This window comes from Pteronotus mesoamericanus, unplaced genomic scaffold (genome assembly GCF_021234165.1).
Source record: "Pteronotus mesoamericanus isolate MK-2021 breed Mesoamerican mustached bat unplaced genomic scaffold, CSHL_Meso_final scaffold_118, whole genome shotgun sequence".
In the NCBI taxonomy this organism is placed as follows: domain Eukaryota; kingdom Metazoa; phylum Chordata; class Mammalia; order Chiroptera; family Mormoopidae; genus Pteronotus; species Pteronotus mesoamericanus.
In genome coordinates this window covers 14,091,949-14,107,549 of record NW_026555301.1, presented here as the reverse complement: position 1 = coordinate 14,107,549, position 15,601 = coordinate 14,091,949, and the positions used below count along the sequence as shown (strand labels likewise).

Below are 15,601 nucleotides of genomic sequence, written 5' to 3'. Positions count from 1 at the left end.
ACAAATTAAAAGTAACTAAATTATATCTTTTTTTAAACAAAAGCATCTACAGGCAGAAACAACAACAAATACTAGCTTGTTTAGTTTTTAATGTATGTCCTAAGTGAAGGATATTATCAACTAAACATTGGTCCTTGCGGGTGAGCTCATAAAAATAACAGACGACCATTTAAATATGTTTTCAGTAATTCAGTATTAACTAAGATATAAATATTTAGTTTTTTTCTGGTTATTTTTCAAATGTTAACATCTTGTGTGGAGAACATGTTAGCTTTTGGAATGTGAGGCAATAAGTGATGCAAACAGTGAAATAGCTGCCTGAATGAGAGTACCGCCTGGTCAGGGAAGTGCACGTCTCTCCTTCGGTGGCAGCAAGTATCTTCAGGTTTTATGTTTTGCCTCTAGTGCAGGGAGAGCTTCTGACCAAGACTGTGGATCCTGGTCTTTTTTTCCTGTTCAGCTCTCAGTCCCTCCCCCATAGCCCTATCTATCAAAATCCTGTCACAGTGAGAAGGTGAAGTGATCCACTAAAGACACCGCCCATGAAGACATAGGGTAGAAAGTGTTCCACAAGCAGAAGATACCAGCACACTTTCAGGTGGAACTACAGCCCTCCAGGCCCCTAGAGTTCTCTGTGGTTACTGGTCTATGATTGATTAGTATAGGAAATTGCTGTGTGTTTCCCCTACAACAGATTAATTTTCCCAAAAGGTCAAAATTACTGATTGTATGTTCTTGTGAGTGAGTAAGGTATACTTAACTTTAACTTGCATGGAGGAGGCAGGTAGGTTAGTAAACACTCCCCCAGTACAAAACCAATGAAGGGAATGAAGAACCCTAATTCATTACTTCCAGTCAAAGCTGATACTATTTTTCAGTTTCCCCTCCTTGTCTTTTTTTTCTTGCTTCCTAAGTTCACCCTCCCTTAGATCACTATACTCATCTAAAAACCAACGTACCCCCAAAAGCAATTAGTTCATTTTATGTAGACTGCATTTTGGGGTTTTTTCCTAGGGTTTTATTAATGTTTCCTTATTTAAGGGAAAGAGCTCTACTTGGCTCCTCTTTTGTAAACATTTTTAACTATTCACCCGCAACTCTTTCTTGCTCTGTGTACAATCTGTATTATTTGTTTGTTTTTCTCTTCCCATACTACAAGTTTTCTACAAATTTTTTTTTAAATTTTCTTTTTAAAATTCTGCTTTTAGGTAGAAGTTTTATTTTACCAAACCAATTCTATTTGTTTTTTATCTAGAAATTTCTATCAGTTGGTCTGCTACAGAATTCTTTAGTGGTTTAAAGTGCTAATCAAAATCTGTTCCTTTATGTTTTCTACCATTTTTAACGATTTAGGGATGGGAGGAAATGTAGTGATTGTCAATTCACCATCTTGACTTTTTTTTTTTTTTTTTTGGCTAGTTCTTGTGCTTTATTTGTTTCTTTAAAAAATATTTCTGTTCATTTTATAAAGTAATGCATACTATCTATAGAAAACTTAGAAAATATGGTCAAGCAAGATGAATGACAGCTTTTTGAAAGACAAAATAGTGTATGTTTTCATAAGTATAAATTGTACTCAATTTTGTAACAGGTTCCTTTAGTAAAAGAAAGAATATTTATGTCTTAAATTTCAGTAAAGCCATTGTACACTACAGCAAAAATTTCTTAGTTCCAGCTTTATAAATAAAAAAACAACTTGGTACTATTACTACTGAATTCTAATCTCTGAAAAAGGTAGTTTTAGGGTCTGTTAAAAAAATAAAATTAGATAAGTTTGTGTTTGGCTGCACGTGATATAAAATTAGAAGTTGTTTTGCTTCTCTTTAAGAGACATGATCCAAGTCTGACATAGCAGCTACATCATGACCTTTAGCAGGGATCCAGCCACATTTGATCTCTCTCTGGCATTCCTCCCTGTGAGCATCATCATTATTAATACAAGATTCTTGGCAATTCCAGGCTTTCATCAATGTGCTGTCATGAGCATACATCAGCTGACCCTGTTCTTACTGTTCAGGAAAGCCTTAGCTTTTCTGGAAGGACTCTTGGTAAATTACCCTGACACCTCATTGGCTACACTTGTCACATGATCACCCTCAGCTGCAAAATAACCTGGAGATCAAATTCTTTAGCTTAATACCTAAATCCTTGGGACAAAAATCAAGATATTGTTAAGGAAAATGGAGTTTGTGGCAGGCAGTAGAGGTGTCTGCCATAGCGGCCACTGTTAGAAACTGTTTAGATGGCTCACAGTAATGATCCCTGGAGGGCTGGATGCAGTCGTTTGGGCCCAGGCAGTCGAAACTTCATAGATTGCCACATATGTCTAAATAAGTACACATAACAGAGTACACAAACACATTAGAAAGTATTGCCTGAATAAGAATGGTACTTTCATTTCTCCATTTAGCCAGATGATGCTTCTCTCAACAGTACTCCTTTGTCAGACGGGTCCCAGGATGAAGAAGGGAAGTTTCCACTTTCCAGGAGTGGCTCTGTGGTAAGTCACCGCATGCCAAAATAATTGAATGTCAGGGAAAATTTGAAAGTTCAAGGCAAAAAGAAGCAGTTTCTTCAAAACAGATAAGAAAAACTTGATCTAAGATTGCCAGAAAACCATGGCTGCCAGTAGACCTACCAACCTTGAGACCCAAAACTGAGGAATGAATAGATTCAGTTTAAAAGAGGACTTCATAAATTAACACCACTGCAACTATAAATCAAAGGATGTTCTTTATGTGTATCAAACATGGAGAAATTAGCTGCGGTCCTTTTAGTTGAATTCACACAGATGATCTGGCCGCATTCTACCATCTTAACCCAAAGTCCTTTTACCTGCAGAATAAACTGAAACTCCTCACCTTGAGATTTAAGGTTTTCCACTATTGCCTACATTTCTAGCGTTACCTCTCAGGACTCACTAATGTAAACCCTCTACTCCATACAAATTCACTTACTTGGCCTTGACTAACAGAACCTGTACTTTTCTTTGTTAAAACTTGTGCCATCTCCCCTCTCCCCACCTTCATTGGGAATCCCCGTGTGGTGTCTCTGCAGGTGCTCTGGCAGATGGTAATAGAATGAACCAGAAGAAGTGAGAGATTCTGTTAGATGAGGTAGTGGTTCTCTGATGGCAAGTTGATGGACAACAACAGATAGCACTTCAGACAGACAGAAGGAGAGGGCACAGTCAGATGTCCCTGCAGGTCAATAGTTGCTCCTCCGTTGTTTGTTTGGAGGCACAGGATAGGTGACATTCACATGCTTATCACATTCCTAGTATATCCCCACTGTTCAGGGAGATAATGCTAGTTGCCCCATGAAAATCAGTTTTTTTGTTGTGTTTGTAGATTTTTTGGTTATGGAGTTGTTTTGTTTTGTTGCACATTGATCACATAAGTAAAATAATCTGAGTGACTTTTGTCAATGAGTAACTTATCAGTAACACTACAGGTATTGGCATAGACAGGCTAAGAATTACCTACAATGTAGGAACAACTGGATATAAATTCAGCCCTTACTTTCTCATTTAAGACCATGCATTAGAATGCAAATGAATGACTATGTCTCAAATAATGATCTCCAATCCACCCTACATATTAGAAGTCATTCATATGCTCTGAATAAATACTGGAAGTGAGTACTTACCCATAATAGACCTTAACACAACTTTGCTGTGCTCCTATGACTGGGGATTCCTGCTTTAGGTTTTTACCTAGGATCCTTTATTTTCTGTCTCAGAAGGTGGTACCCATGTGCCCAAGACTTAAATATTAGCCTCAAGTTTATGACCTTCTCCCTGTCTACATGCCCATCACTGAGACCTGTGGATTTTATTTTGTCAAGTAGTTCTAGAATATTTCTGTTCCCCTACTTTTTCTACAACTACTTCCTTAGTACAGAAACTCACCATCATCTTTCTGTACTGCCGAAATAGCCCCTTTAATCATTTCCTGGACTTTAGTTTATACCCTCAAACTCACCTTTCCGATAGCTGCATGTCTTGCTTAAAGCCCACAGTCATTCCTCCCCACATTCCTGACAGAGTCTAACATCTCATCTGCCTCTCTAGCTGACTTTCCCACCCCAGGCATTTGGTTCCAGGCACACACCAAGCAGAAGTGGCAGCAGAATGTTTGCACAATTGAGTGGCTAAAGAAAAGTCAGTTGAATAGGCCTTGTTTTTGAGGCTTTTCCATGGCAGTTTCAATTTGCCCAGTCCAACTTTTTTCCTCCAATCAATCCTATCCTGGGATCCAGTAAGTCCAATATTGCATGTCTTGTACATAGTTACTCTGAAGGATCTTATTTTGTGTACTGTGTGTATCAGAATAATGTACATTGCCATATAACGTAAAAATAAAAGTATACATATAAATAGTGCAGCGAAGTATCTAAGTGTCATACCAACAAAAACACCAAATAAACCTTGAACAAAAAGACCGATGCTAGTCATGTTTTTTCATTTATTTTTTTTTCTGTTAGCTTCTACATATCATTGGTTGCCTAATTCATTTATTTATACATTCATTTATTCAACATATACTTACTAAGCACATATTGTCTGCAAATAGGCTTCTTGAAAATTTGAGAGCATAGGAGAAATAAATCACCTTTTATGTAAACTAGAGTGGGGTAAGTTAATTACTCAGATTTTGGGTTTATTTTCATCTCGTTTTCTGAAAATGTATTGAATACTGATAACGACATAAATAAAAGTTTCAGCAAAAAATTATGAAAAAAAAAATCTCATTGGCACCGATCTCCAACCTAACCGGCTTTGGTTTGCTAATTCAGAGTATCTTTACTTAAAAATGTTAAACAAATTGGTTATTTGGTTAATTGGTTATAGCCCACAGGTGCCAACCTAACCCTTAATGCACTTGTATTGAAAATCATTCTAGAACATCTAGAGGTAAACATTCCAGAACTAGAAGGTAAATACATTTTGCTTCCCCTGCTTCTGGGTTATAAGTACCACAGGCACCCTAGTTTGGTTCCTCAGCCTCTTCTAGATGGTGGAATTTCAAGTAATTCAGTGAAGTGGTGGCAAGGGCTTCAGGGATCCTGGCCATGACCTCCGTAAAGGTAAATCTCACCTGCTTAGATAGATTCTCAGGGGCATTGTACTGTCATCAGAGACTCCTGATAATTTGCCACATTGCAATTTATGGTATGGAATTGTATAAAATAGGTAACCTAACTTCATGTTTTCCAAACGGGTAATTTTGGCTTGACAAATACTTTTTTCAATCTTTCATCTTTTCTACACAACCTTTGTGATACATGAAATCTCTATAAATACGGTATCTCTTTTAATTATTATGACTCTATAGTTTAATTTTAAATCGTTATAAGTTCACTGTCATTATTCTGCATCAAAAATTTTCTTTGCTCTTCTCAGAAATGTTTTTCAGGTGAGCTTAGACTAACACTATTATTTCCCATTAAAAAAATCTTCGTAGGACTCCTCCAAGAATTATATTGAATTTAAAGATTAATGCCAGGGAAAGAATTCACATCTTAAAATACTGAGTTTCATCATTTAGAAATAGTGATTATGTCTTTCCATTTATTTATACTTATCCTTCAAAGAAAAACTATATAATTTTCTTACATTTTTTTTACACACCTTTTTTACTGGTTGATTATTCATCACTTAATAATTTTTGTTCATATTTTGAATGGTAGAGTATTTATGATGTCATCTAGTTTATTTTTGCAGATACTCATATATAAGAAAAGTAATTATTTAGTTTCTGTACAAAAGTATCTCTTATAGCTTCCTTTCTGAAAAAATTTTTACTTTTAAGAATTTTTCATTTTATTTTATAATTTGTGTATATATTATCTGAAATAGTGAAAGTTTTATTTACTCAGTTTATCTTATTTCTTTTTCTTGCCTTATTGACTGACCGTAATCACTTGTACATTGAGTAATAATTTTGGAGATCTTTCGGTAAGGTTTTGATTTTCTCATAAATTCTTCTAAGAAGAATTTCTAAGAAACCATGAGAAAACTAACTAGAATATTTATTCTAGGTTTCTGAGCCTTGTAGTTGCGTTTATCAGGAATGAAGCTTGAATTATATCAAATGATTTTCATCATCTATTAAAATGAATATAATATTTTTATTATTTAAGCAATTACTTCAGGAAATTAGTGACATGTCTTCCTGATGTTGAACTATAATTCCATTCTTATATAAACTCTGCTTGTCATGTTACATTATTCTTATATTACATTACAGAATATGATTTGCTACTATTTTAGCATTTTTAACCACTAGTCTAATAAGTCGGGGTTAGTGTGTGTGTGTGTAACTTCTTTTGTTGTTACCAGAGCTGTGCTAATCTTGGTACAGATAGGTTGAGGACTTTGAATATTTTTCAGTATTTTGGAGCCATTTATTTAACATTGGTGTAAATAATCTATAAAATCTATTATATATAAATTTGTATTGTAATTTGTTTATGAATGTCCAAGGCATGGCATCATTGTAGCATGGCATAATGCTTTGGTTAATTTTTCACTTGATGTGGTTTGGGGTTTATGGTCCTTTCAATCCCAACTTATATGAATTTGGATAATATATATTTGTTCTAGCAAAGAATCCAATTCATTTAGGGTTTTAATATATGTTTTTACATACACACACACACACACACATACACACATACACACACACACACACACATTTATTTAGGTGCATAATTTTTAAATTTCCTGTGAAGGTAACTATTTTTCCTTTATGTTCCTAAAAGTTATGGTTTTTTAAAAATTTTTCAATAATAACTGTAAATAGTTGTCCATATCACCAATTTTTTAGGTCACTACCTTTAATTAATTAAGTTTGCTTTTCTCTGTTGTATTAATTTATTGAATTCTTATTAATTTTTTCATCTATTCTTGGGGTGCTTGGATAATTTTTTTATTGTCTCTTGGATTATTAACATATTTTATTTACATATAATCTTCCCTATTTGCACTTAAGAATCTCTGAGTACTTTGGCTATTCTCATGGATTTTTGGAATAGAATGTTTTTACTGTTTTTGACATTTAGTTTATAATTTTAGGTGTGATTTAATTTTTAATCCAAGACATCATTGGAATTCTTTATAAATTTACATTTGGATAGATTTTGTAATTGTTATTTTTTATTTCCAAATTTATTGTACATTTGTCAGTGAATGTGGCTTATTTAAGTTCTCTGAGGAATTTGGCACAGCATTTTCAAAGCATGGATGGATCAGTTCTGATCTCAGTTGCAGAAGAGAATGATGGGGAACCTTATTATCTGTATTGATTCAAGCACAGGCTGCTTAAGTACAGAGTCATAGCACATAGCTATAGTATGTAGACTCAAATCATGAGAAAAACCAAACAGCTAGTCAGGAGGGTCAGAAACACCTCTTGAGTCATTGAATTTCTCCCATAAGTAATGAACATGAAAATGGTGTGGTGTTTCTGTAATGTGAAGGAAATATCAGATAGTCAAATTCTAGTTTTAAGAGAGCTCAAGCAGGTAATGCAGACCTTCTATAATTTGGAATTTAAAATAATAATCCTCCATACTTTACTCTTCAATCCCAGTGCAGTATGATTTGGACAGCCGAGGAAGTTTTGGTGGCTGGAAAGTGTTGCCGTTCTTTACCATTTGAAGCCCCAGTGTGGAGCTCTTGTGGTTGGACCCAGAGGAAAACAGTAGGATCTGTTACTGACAGTCTAGGGGAGTTTGTTTTAAGTGGAAGTGGCACTTATGCTTTAAATAGATTAAAATCACTAGTACATTTTTTAAATTACTGGTATTATTATGTTTAATGATGGGTGAATAGATGTTTTTAAACTGTAAATACCCTATGATTTCACTCATATGTGGAATCTAATGAACAAACTGAACTAACAAGTAAAATAGAGGCAGACTCACAGAGAGATGGATGGCAGCAAAGGTGGGGAGGGGAGTGGGTAGAGGGATTGAGGAAAAAGGATTCATGGGCGTGGACAACAGAGTTGTGGTTGAGGGCGGGGGGGCGGGGGGCGGTGTGTGGGTACAAGGGGACTAAATGTAATGGGAAAAAAGTGCAATAAAAAAGGATGGGAAATAAAACAAAACCCTGAATACCAAGCACCTAGCCTTTTTATTCAATCTATTTCAAAACTCAAGGTCCATTTATTGGCAGGCTGTCTTCCTTTTTCATTTTCACTGTGTCATTCCTCCGTTTTAACACATGAACGTCCTTTTGCTGTTTTGTTTTAACCCTTATGACTCTGTCTCAATTCCTTTACCTGGCTTTCAAAGCCTTCAGTAATTTGAACAGACCATCCTGACTAATGTTCTCTCATATTTTTTAACATTTTGCCTCAACTCCTGACAAACTTGTCTCTCATGATGCCTTGTAGCTGAAGTGCTTCAGAGAGTTCCACACCTGAAATTTATACTTCCGCGTCTGGACTGGATTCTCTTGCCCACCTCCCCTGCCTTTGTACATTCTTCCTGTCTTTCCTTGAGTTCCTGGGCCAGTTCATCCACCTCTGTAGTAAAATCTTCTGGGCCACACCATCCTCTCCAATGCTCTCCAACAAACACTTATGTTTGTATTGTAGAAATTTCTTCTTAACAGTAGATTGATTATCTGTAAATAATGTTGCATAATTGTTACTCTGTTTTCTTTATTATAAATAGTCAAGAGCAAGGATCACAATTTAAAGTTCTGCTTCTCCCAGCAAAGTCCCAGAATAATTTACAAAGTGCAGGGACTCATTCACCCCAGCAGACTAGCTTCTCCACTTCACAATTAAGAAATTAACATTTAGGAGGTAAAGTATCCTAAACTATCAGTTTAAGCCCTTCATAAATGTCTTTCAATTTTTGAGTGTTCTGTCCAATGGGGGAGTTATTTCAGAGTTTAAGAAGACATTTCTTCTTTGGAAAACTTAAGGAAACCACTGAAAAGTGGTCCACATCTTTTTAAGGATTTTAGTGTATGGATAATTTTTATTCTGTAGTGTTAGGTTTTAGAGCCACCAAAAATCTGACTAACAATGAATTGTATCATCCTAGACCTTTTTGTCTTTTTATTGTTCTACCAATTGCACAATTAGTCATCTATGTTTCAGTAATTGACCATGTATTCATATGTTGTCTACACAATAAGTGTGACATCTCCTTTGAATTAAATAGGAAAAAAATAATGCAGGCTCAGAATTTGAGACTCCCTTGTGTAATTTGTAGCACAAGAAAGCATCTTTCATGAAGCAGGTGTTCAGTTATTGCTAAATAAATGTGAGAATAAGATTTTCACCCTCACGTAATGTGAGATAACTCCCACATTAAAATTTTTATTGATAGGAATGGTAGGGTTTGTGTGTAAATTTTTTTTATTAGTATTCGTCCAACCTGAGCAGTAACTTGCTTCACAGGGCTGTACAAAGGTAGATCCTCAACATCTGATAGTATTGCAGGGTGCACAGTGCTTTGGTGGGATCTCAGTGGAGAAAGTAGCAAATTTACTAAGAGGAGAAACAGCTAGAAAACATAATTTTTTGGCAGTTGTTATTAGTCTACTTTATAGTAAAGGAATTAATATGTTAATATATTAAGAGTAGTTAGCTCCTATAGTACTACATACCAGATATTGTTTCATGTGATTTCACATAGGATAAGTCATTTAAAATTCATAATAATTCTTTGAAATATGTTCTGCTATCATCTGCATTTTACAGACTAGAAGACTAAGCAATAGAGAGTTTAGTAACTTGCTGAAAGTTACAAAGTAAGTGGAAAAACCAGGATTAAAATTCAAGCAGTCTAGCTCTAGCATCCCTTTTTAGTAACCACCTAGCTATCTCATGACTTAGAGTTTGTGAACGAAATGTGTGACCAGGTGCATCAAGAATAACATACACTGATTGCCAAACTATATGACATCGAGCATTGTAATTTCTATATGTTAGGAAATACATGAGCAACAAATATTTAAGAGCTAAGAAGATGCACTTATTTTGACCTTGACTTTGTTCCCTTTGGAGATAACAGTGTGGACTGTATAGGTCTGAACTGAATGAAGAAACAAAGGAAATCAGATGTAGGCATTTTATGAAATCAAGAATTGCTATTAATTCTTTAATACTACCAAATAAAAGTCAGACTGAAATGTAGACTCGACTGTATTTACAGTAAATGTTTGTGTTCATCTTCCTTTGTTTCACAGTCTATCCTTGAGACTATTCCAGATATACCAGTTCATTCCAATGGATCGGCAGACCCTGGACAGTCAGTTCAGAATGCAGTGAGTGGTGAGTGATAAACCCTCCTATTGAACTTAAGCTATGTCTTCTTGCTTTTGTGCTGGTGATCAGTAAAGTGAGCAATGAATCTCTGAAAGGGAAATGCAAGTGTGTTATTCTCCCCAAACTGATTTTGTCGCTCCAGCAGGCTTTCCTTCCACGTCCAAACACCCGGTTCTGCCACACCAGGCAAAATTAATAGAGCCAACCGGAAGCAGAATCTTTCCTTCTGTTGCTCCCACCATATCATTTAAAAGTTACTCACCTGGGTAGTGTCTTTGATTTGGGGCCTCTTTCACAAGTAATCTGGATCTGCTAACAGTTGCAAACAAGCCAGTAAGTAGGCTGCTCCCCAGTAGCAGCAACATTTGGGTTTAGATGGGCTTAATTTTAATATCATAATAATATATAGAAATATCCCATGTTTGGACTTTCCTCTAGTTATACTCAATACCTTTCACAACACATAAAAATCTAAAATTGAAAATATCACATTAAGTATAAAATTTATTTAGATAACGATTACAGAAATTTATTCATATGGAAGTCTGATGACACTACATTATGTTTAACTGAAATCATTCTGGGTGAGTCTGATGCCTTTCCTTGGGTGCTTATGTGCTTATGACTTAACTCATAAATAGTTTGTGCTTATTTTACAGTAAATGGTATTGACTGATTAAATGGCATGTTAAATATTTTATATCTTTTTTCCTTAGATGATGATTATCTGGAAAAGAACATTCCACCAGAAGCTGAAGAGCTGTCCTTTGAAGTATCTTACTCAGAAATGGTTACAGAGGCTCCAAAAAGAAATAAATTTAAGAAGTCAGATTTTAAGAAAGAAGACTATGTTTTTACTGTAAGTAAAACCCTTCGTCATTATTGCAGTAGCTTCCTGTGACTTCTCCATGACACAAACTAGGGTTTTTTTTTATCTTCACCCAAGGACAGTATTTTAATTGTTTTCAGACAGAGAGGAAGGGAGGGAGAGAAACATTGATGTGAGGGAGAACTATCGATTGATTGGTTGCCTTCCCATATACAACCTTTCGACTATGGGATGATGCTCCAAACAAGGGAGCCACACTGCACAGGCCACAATGAGGATTTCATAAAAATTTCATTGTGTGTGCACAAAGGACGGGAAGAGGCCAGGCAGCAGTGTCGTGTAGCGCTCGGGCAGCACTTCCTGTGTAGTGCGCAACCTGCCGGGCTGTTCCTGGCACCCTGGGCCTAGGAAGAGTTGTAAGGGTATACATGTGAACATTGTGTAGGTGAAATGGGATTTCTACCTGGCTTATATGCTTTCATGCACTTTATATCCTTACTTATAGGTTAATGCAGATTCTAACTGTATTACCTACTTGTGCTTCTAGAAGCACATATCAGAAGGGAGTATTGCAGAAAGTAACAGTCCTAACAAGAAATGAGAGCTCACAGGATAGGCACTAAAATTAATCAAAAATAAATTCAAGAATTTATATTATTATTACGGATGAGCAAGTAGTGCTATGTACTTCATTATCCTGAAAGCCTCATTTTATATATATATATATATACACACACACAAGCACACACAAATACATATATATGTATTATAATGAATATATGCAATATAATATATACTAGGTGTGTGTGTGTATGTGTGTGTATACATATATGATAATACATCCTGAAAGCCCAATTTGCTACTCAATAAATGCATTTAGGAAGAGATCATGATATAGAGCCTTGAATGTTCTGTGCTGATTGGGGTCGGCAGCATGATGAGCAGGGCTCAGGTAGGTTCAGAGCTAAAGGCAATAGGCAGAGTCTGCCCCAGGGGACATGGACCATTCCCAGACAAACACCCCATAACAGAGAGGAAGAAGAGGGCAGAATAAGAACTGTAAGATTCATTGAGTGCCTTCTATGGGCCTGACAATGTACTAGGTATTCAGTTATAATACCTAGTTATAATTCAGCTAAGAAAACTGAGGCCCAGAGCAGCTAAGTAATCCCTCTTTGATCCTAAGCAGCCTCTATGTTGAAGGGCACAATGGCATTCTGGACGAAGAGAGGAAATCCAGTGGGACTCTGGTTTCCAGTGCAGTCCCTCTGACTCTTTAGAGAGAGCTGTCCAAGGGAGCATGCTGGCCCCCAGTCCCCTCAGCCAAGTGTATGTCTCTCCCTGAAGTTTGGCTCACCCAGGGTACAGAACAGCCTACTTCCATGAGGAACTTTGCATCAGGTTTAGCAGGAAGTAATTGTTCAATAAATGATTGTGGTTCTTGTTTATATTGTTGTTATGTGTTATTGTTATATGAAGGCTTGGTCTGAGAAATAAGATAAAATAACGAAGCATTTAATAGCAAAGTTATACCCCAAAGCACATTCCACATTTTGTTGTTTAACTTTTGAATACTGGGAGTTCAAAGGAACAATTGTTGAATAGATGAATGAGTGAATGAATGAATGAATGAATGGATGGATGGATGGATGGATGGATGGATGGTTTTAAAACCCCAAGGGAGCTCTAGTTTAAGGAACCCCTATGGAAAATGTGTACTTAAAGCTTTGAAATTGAAATCACTATTATTTTTCTACTTTAGCATTTTTTTCAATACTAGGTTTCCTGCCAGTAAAGTATATGTTATATACTACATACTGTATGTGTGTATATGTGTGTGTATAATATTTATTATATAATTATGTTAATTACATACTTTTATTATTATTACATATAATACTTGCAGTAATACTTATATGTTAACAAGAACAATCTCTAGATTTTAAAGGGTCTTCTTATAGCCTTCACAATATTTCTGGATTATTGAAGGTTTTTTTGTTATTTCAGTATATTTTTCTTTCTAGTATGGAAATAGAGAATATAATAATATCATTGTCTTCAAAATGGTAATAGGATTCTTTGGTACTTTCTATGCATTTTTAAAAGACTATTTGGAATCATCTAAATTTGATTTTTAAGGTAGAATAACTACTGTCTCAGCAAGCATGTGCAATCAGTTTCAATTTGGAAATTACTTACAGTCTTTTAAATTATGCAGAAGAGAATAGGTGATGCCTGATTTAAGGACTGACAGCCTAAAACAAAAAACATACTGAAAGCTCTCCTGAGAGTACATAGATGGTGTGCTTTGTATGCCTGTCTCACTTGTGCCCATGGCATGTACATTTCATGTGATGCCTGGGATGTTTGTTGTTGACAAAAAGAGGATGATCCTTAAAAGAAAGCAGTTTTTTACTGTTGTGATGGCAATGTTATAGTATATTCAGAGCACTGTTTTACTTCAAATTTAACATAGTAGTAACCTGCAAATATTCTAAAAATCATATTCATCATCTTTCTATGATGTAGATTGTGCCTCAAATTTTTTAAATTATTATTAGTAGTATTATTATTTGCAAATAGCATGTCTTGCTGTACAGATTTAGCACGTCCAGGTAGCATTTGAAAGAAGGTATAATAATTTTTCTTAAAAAATAAATATTCTTAATATGTATTTTAGAAATTTATTGTTCAGAAAACCAGATTTGGCCTAACTGAAGCAGGAGATCTATCTGCTGAAGACATGAAGAAAATCCGCCACCTCTCTCTGATTGAATTGACAGCATTTTTTGATGCCTTTGGAATTCCACTGAAGAGAAACAAAACAGAGAAAGTCAAAGGAAGAGGTAATTAAGAGCATTGATTTCTTCTGATTTTAACACTTTGACACATTAGAATAACAGTGCTTTCCTGATTTTTTTTTTCCTCAACTATTTTACAATGAAGACAATGGGATTTTTGGAGTTCCCCTTACAGTCCTGCTGGACAATGACCGAAAGAAGGACCCTGGAGTAAAAGTTCCCCTTGTATTACAAAAAGTGAGTAGAATATAAATGAATGGGGAATTGATAGAGCTTTGTACTTGCGATTTGCTATTTGTAAAGCTGCTAATGAATTTTCCTTTAGTTTTAAAGACACTAAAGCCAAGCCCTATTAGAGTTCACGACCTGGTAATTTTCCACTTTCTTCCATGAAGCCCCATACATCCCACAGGTTCTGGGACCAAGTTTGCCTTGCTGTGAACTTTTGGAGCCTGTTGCATTGTTTGACCATAAAGCATCAAGTGGTGGATACATGGCTTCCTTTAGTTATATCTCTTTCCAATATTTTTAAAAAATATTATTTGTGTGTATGTATGTGTTTGTGTATATTTATCATTATGTCTGAGATAAAAGAGTGGCCATTAATTATTAGCAATGTATTTACAAGTATTTGCTGAGATATATCATAGGTTGAGTGTTTCAAAATGTGTGTTTGTAATCATTTAAATTAGTTTTCCAAACAAAGCTTAATAAAGTATAAAAATCAGCTTGTTATGGTAGTAATTTTTTTAGGTATAACTAGGAAAATAGGATAGAGTTAAACATAGAAGAGTTTTGGTTTTGGAAGTTTTGAAAGTGATATTATTTGAACTAGCATATGCTAATATCCATCATTGGTGAATGGCATGTGTGCTTTAAGTTGTGTTTTTTTATACCCAACAGTTGATACCAGTTTACCTGAGTATGCATTTATTTAACACTGACATCCAGTGGCACTATTAAAATTGCAAGCCCTAAACACAAATCCTGTTGAATTTTAAATTGAGTTTTTAAGTGATTTGTTAAGATATTGACTGAGAGAACATATACTTACGTTATTCACAGTAATAATTCTCCATCTCTTCACTATCTTTTTAAATTTTGCTACTAGCACCTCAAGTTGAGCTATTCCTCAAATCAGATGATTAATTGGCTGCCAACTGGGAGAAGGGAGGATGGCAGAGGATGCCAGTGATATGCCAGCGTACATGGGGCCTGTCCGTAGGGGCCTTTCCTGCTCAGGGCTGTGCCAGTGTCCTCTAATCCTGTCACATTTCATCAGCACTGAGCAGCCTGAGGAGCTTGGTGTTATCTTCTCCCTTCTCCTGATGAGGAAACTAAGGCATAGTAGAGTAAGATAGAGTAAGAGAGGACAAAGATTCTGCCCTTTGTCCTCTGTGTACAGGATGGAGTTTAAAGACAATGAATAAAAATCCAAGACTGAGAAGATTAAATACATGAATTTATATTGCTATGTAAGTGCAGAAGCCTAGCACAGGACATAGCAAATAGAAGGTGCACAATAAATGCTAGTTAAACTAAATGTGCATTTATATTGCATTAACAACCAATAAATATCAGCTATTACTCATACTGATGTTAACTGTTCCTCATTGAGACAGCTTGAGATATTACCTTTCTGCTCCTATGGGAGAACCTTTCCTTGTGAGTGTGTTTCT

The 15,601-nt window shown here is 35.5% G+C and overlaps 1 protein-coding gene across 1 annotated transcript in view; it reads left to right on the top strand.

Moving 5' to 3' along the window:
* The window catches only part of ARHGAP28 (Rho GTPase activating protein 28), a 201,353-nt gene that overhangs the window by 145,194 nt on the left and 40,558 nt on the right, over positions 1–15,601 (top strand). The window contains exons 6-10 of the mRNA XM_054587388.1: positions 2,411–2,500; positions 10,214–10,298; positions 11,009–11,151; positions 13,802–13,967; positions 14,068–14,159. Coding sequence (XP_054443363.1) covers positions 2,411–2,500; positions 10,214–10,298; positions 11,009–11,151; positions 13,802–13,967; positions 14,068–14,159 — 576 coding nt within the window. The remainder of the gene's footprint in view (positions 1–2,410; positions 2,501–10,213; positions 10,299–11,008; positions 11,152–13,801; positions 13,968–14,067; positions 14,160–15,601) is intronic.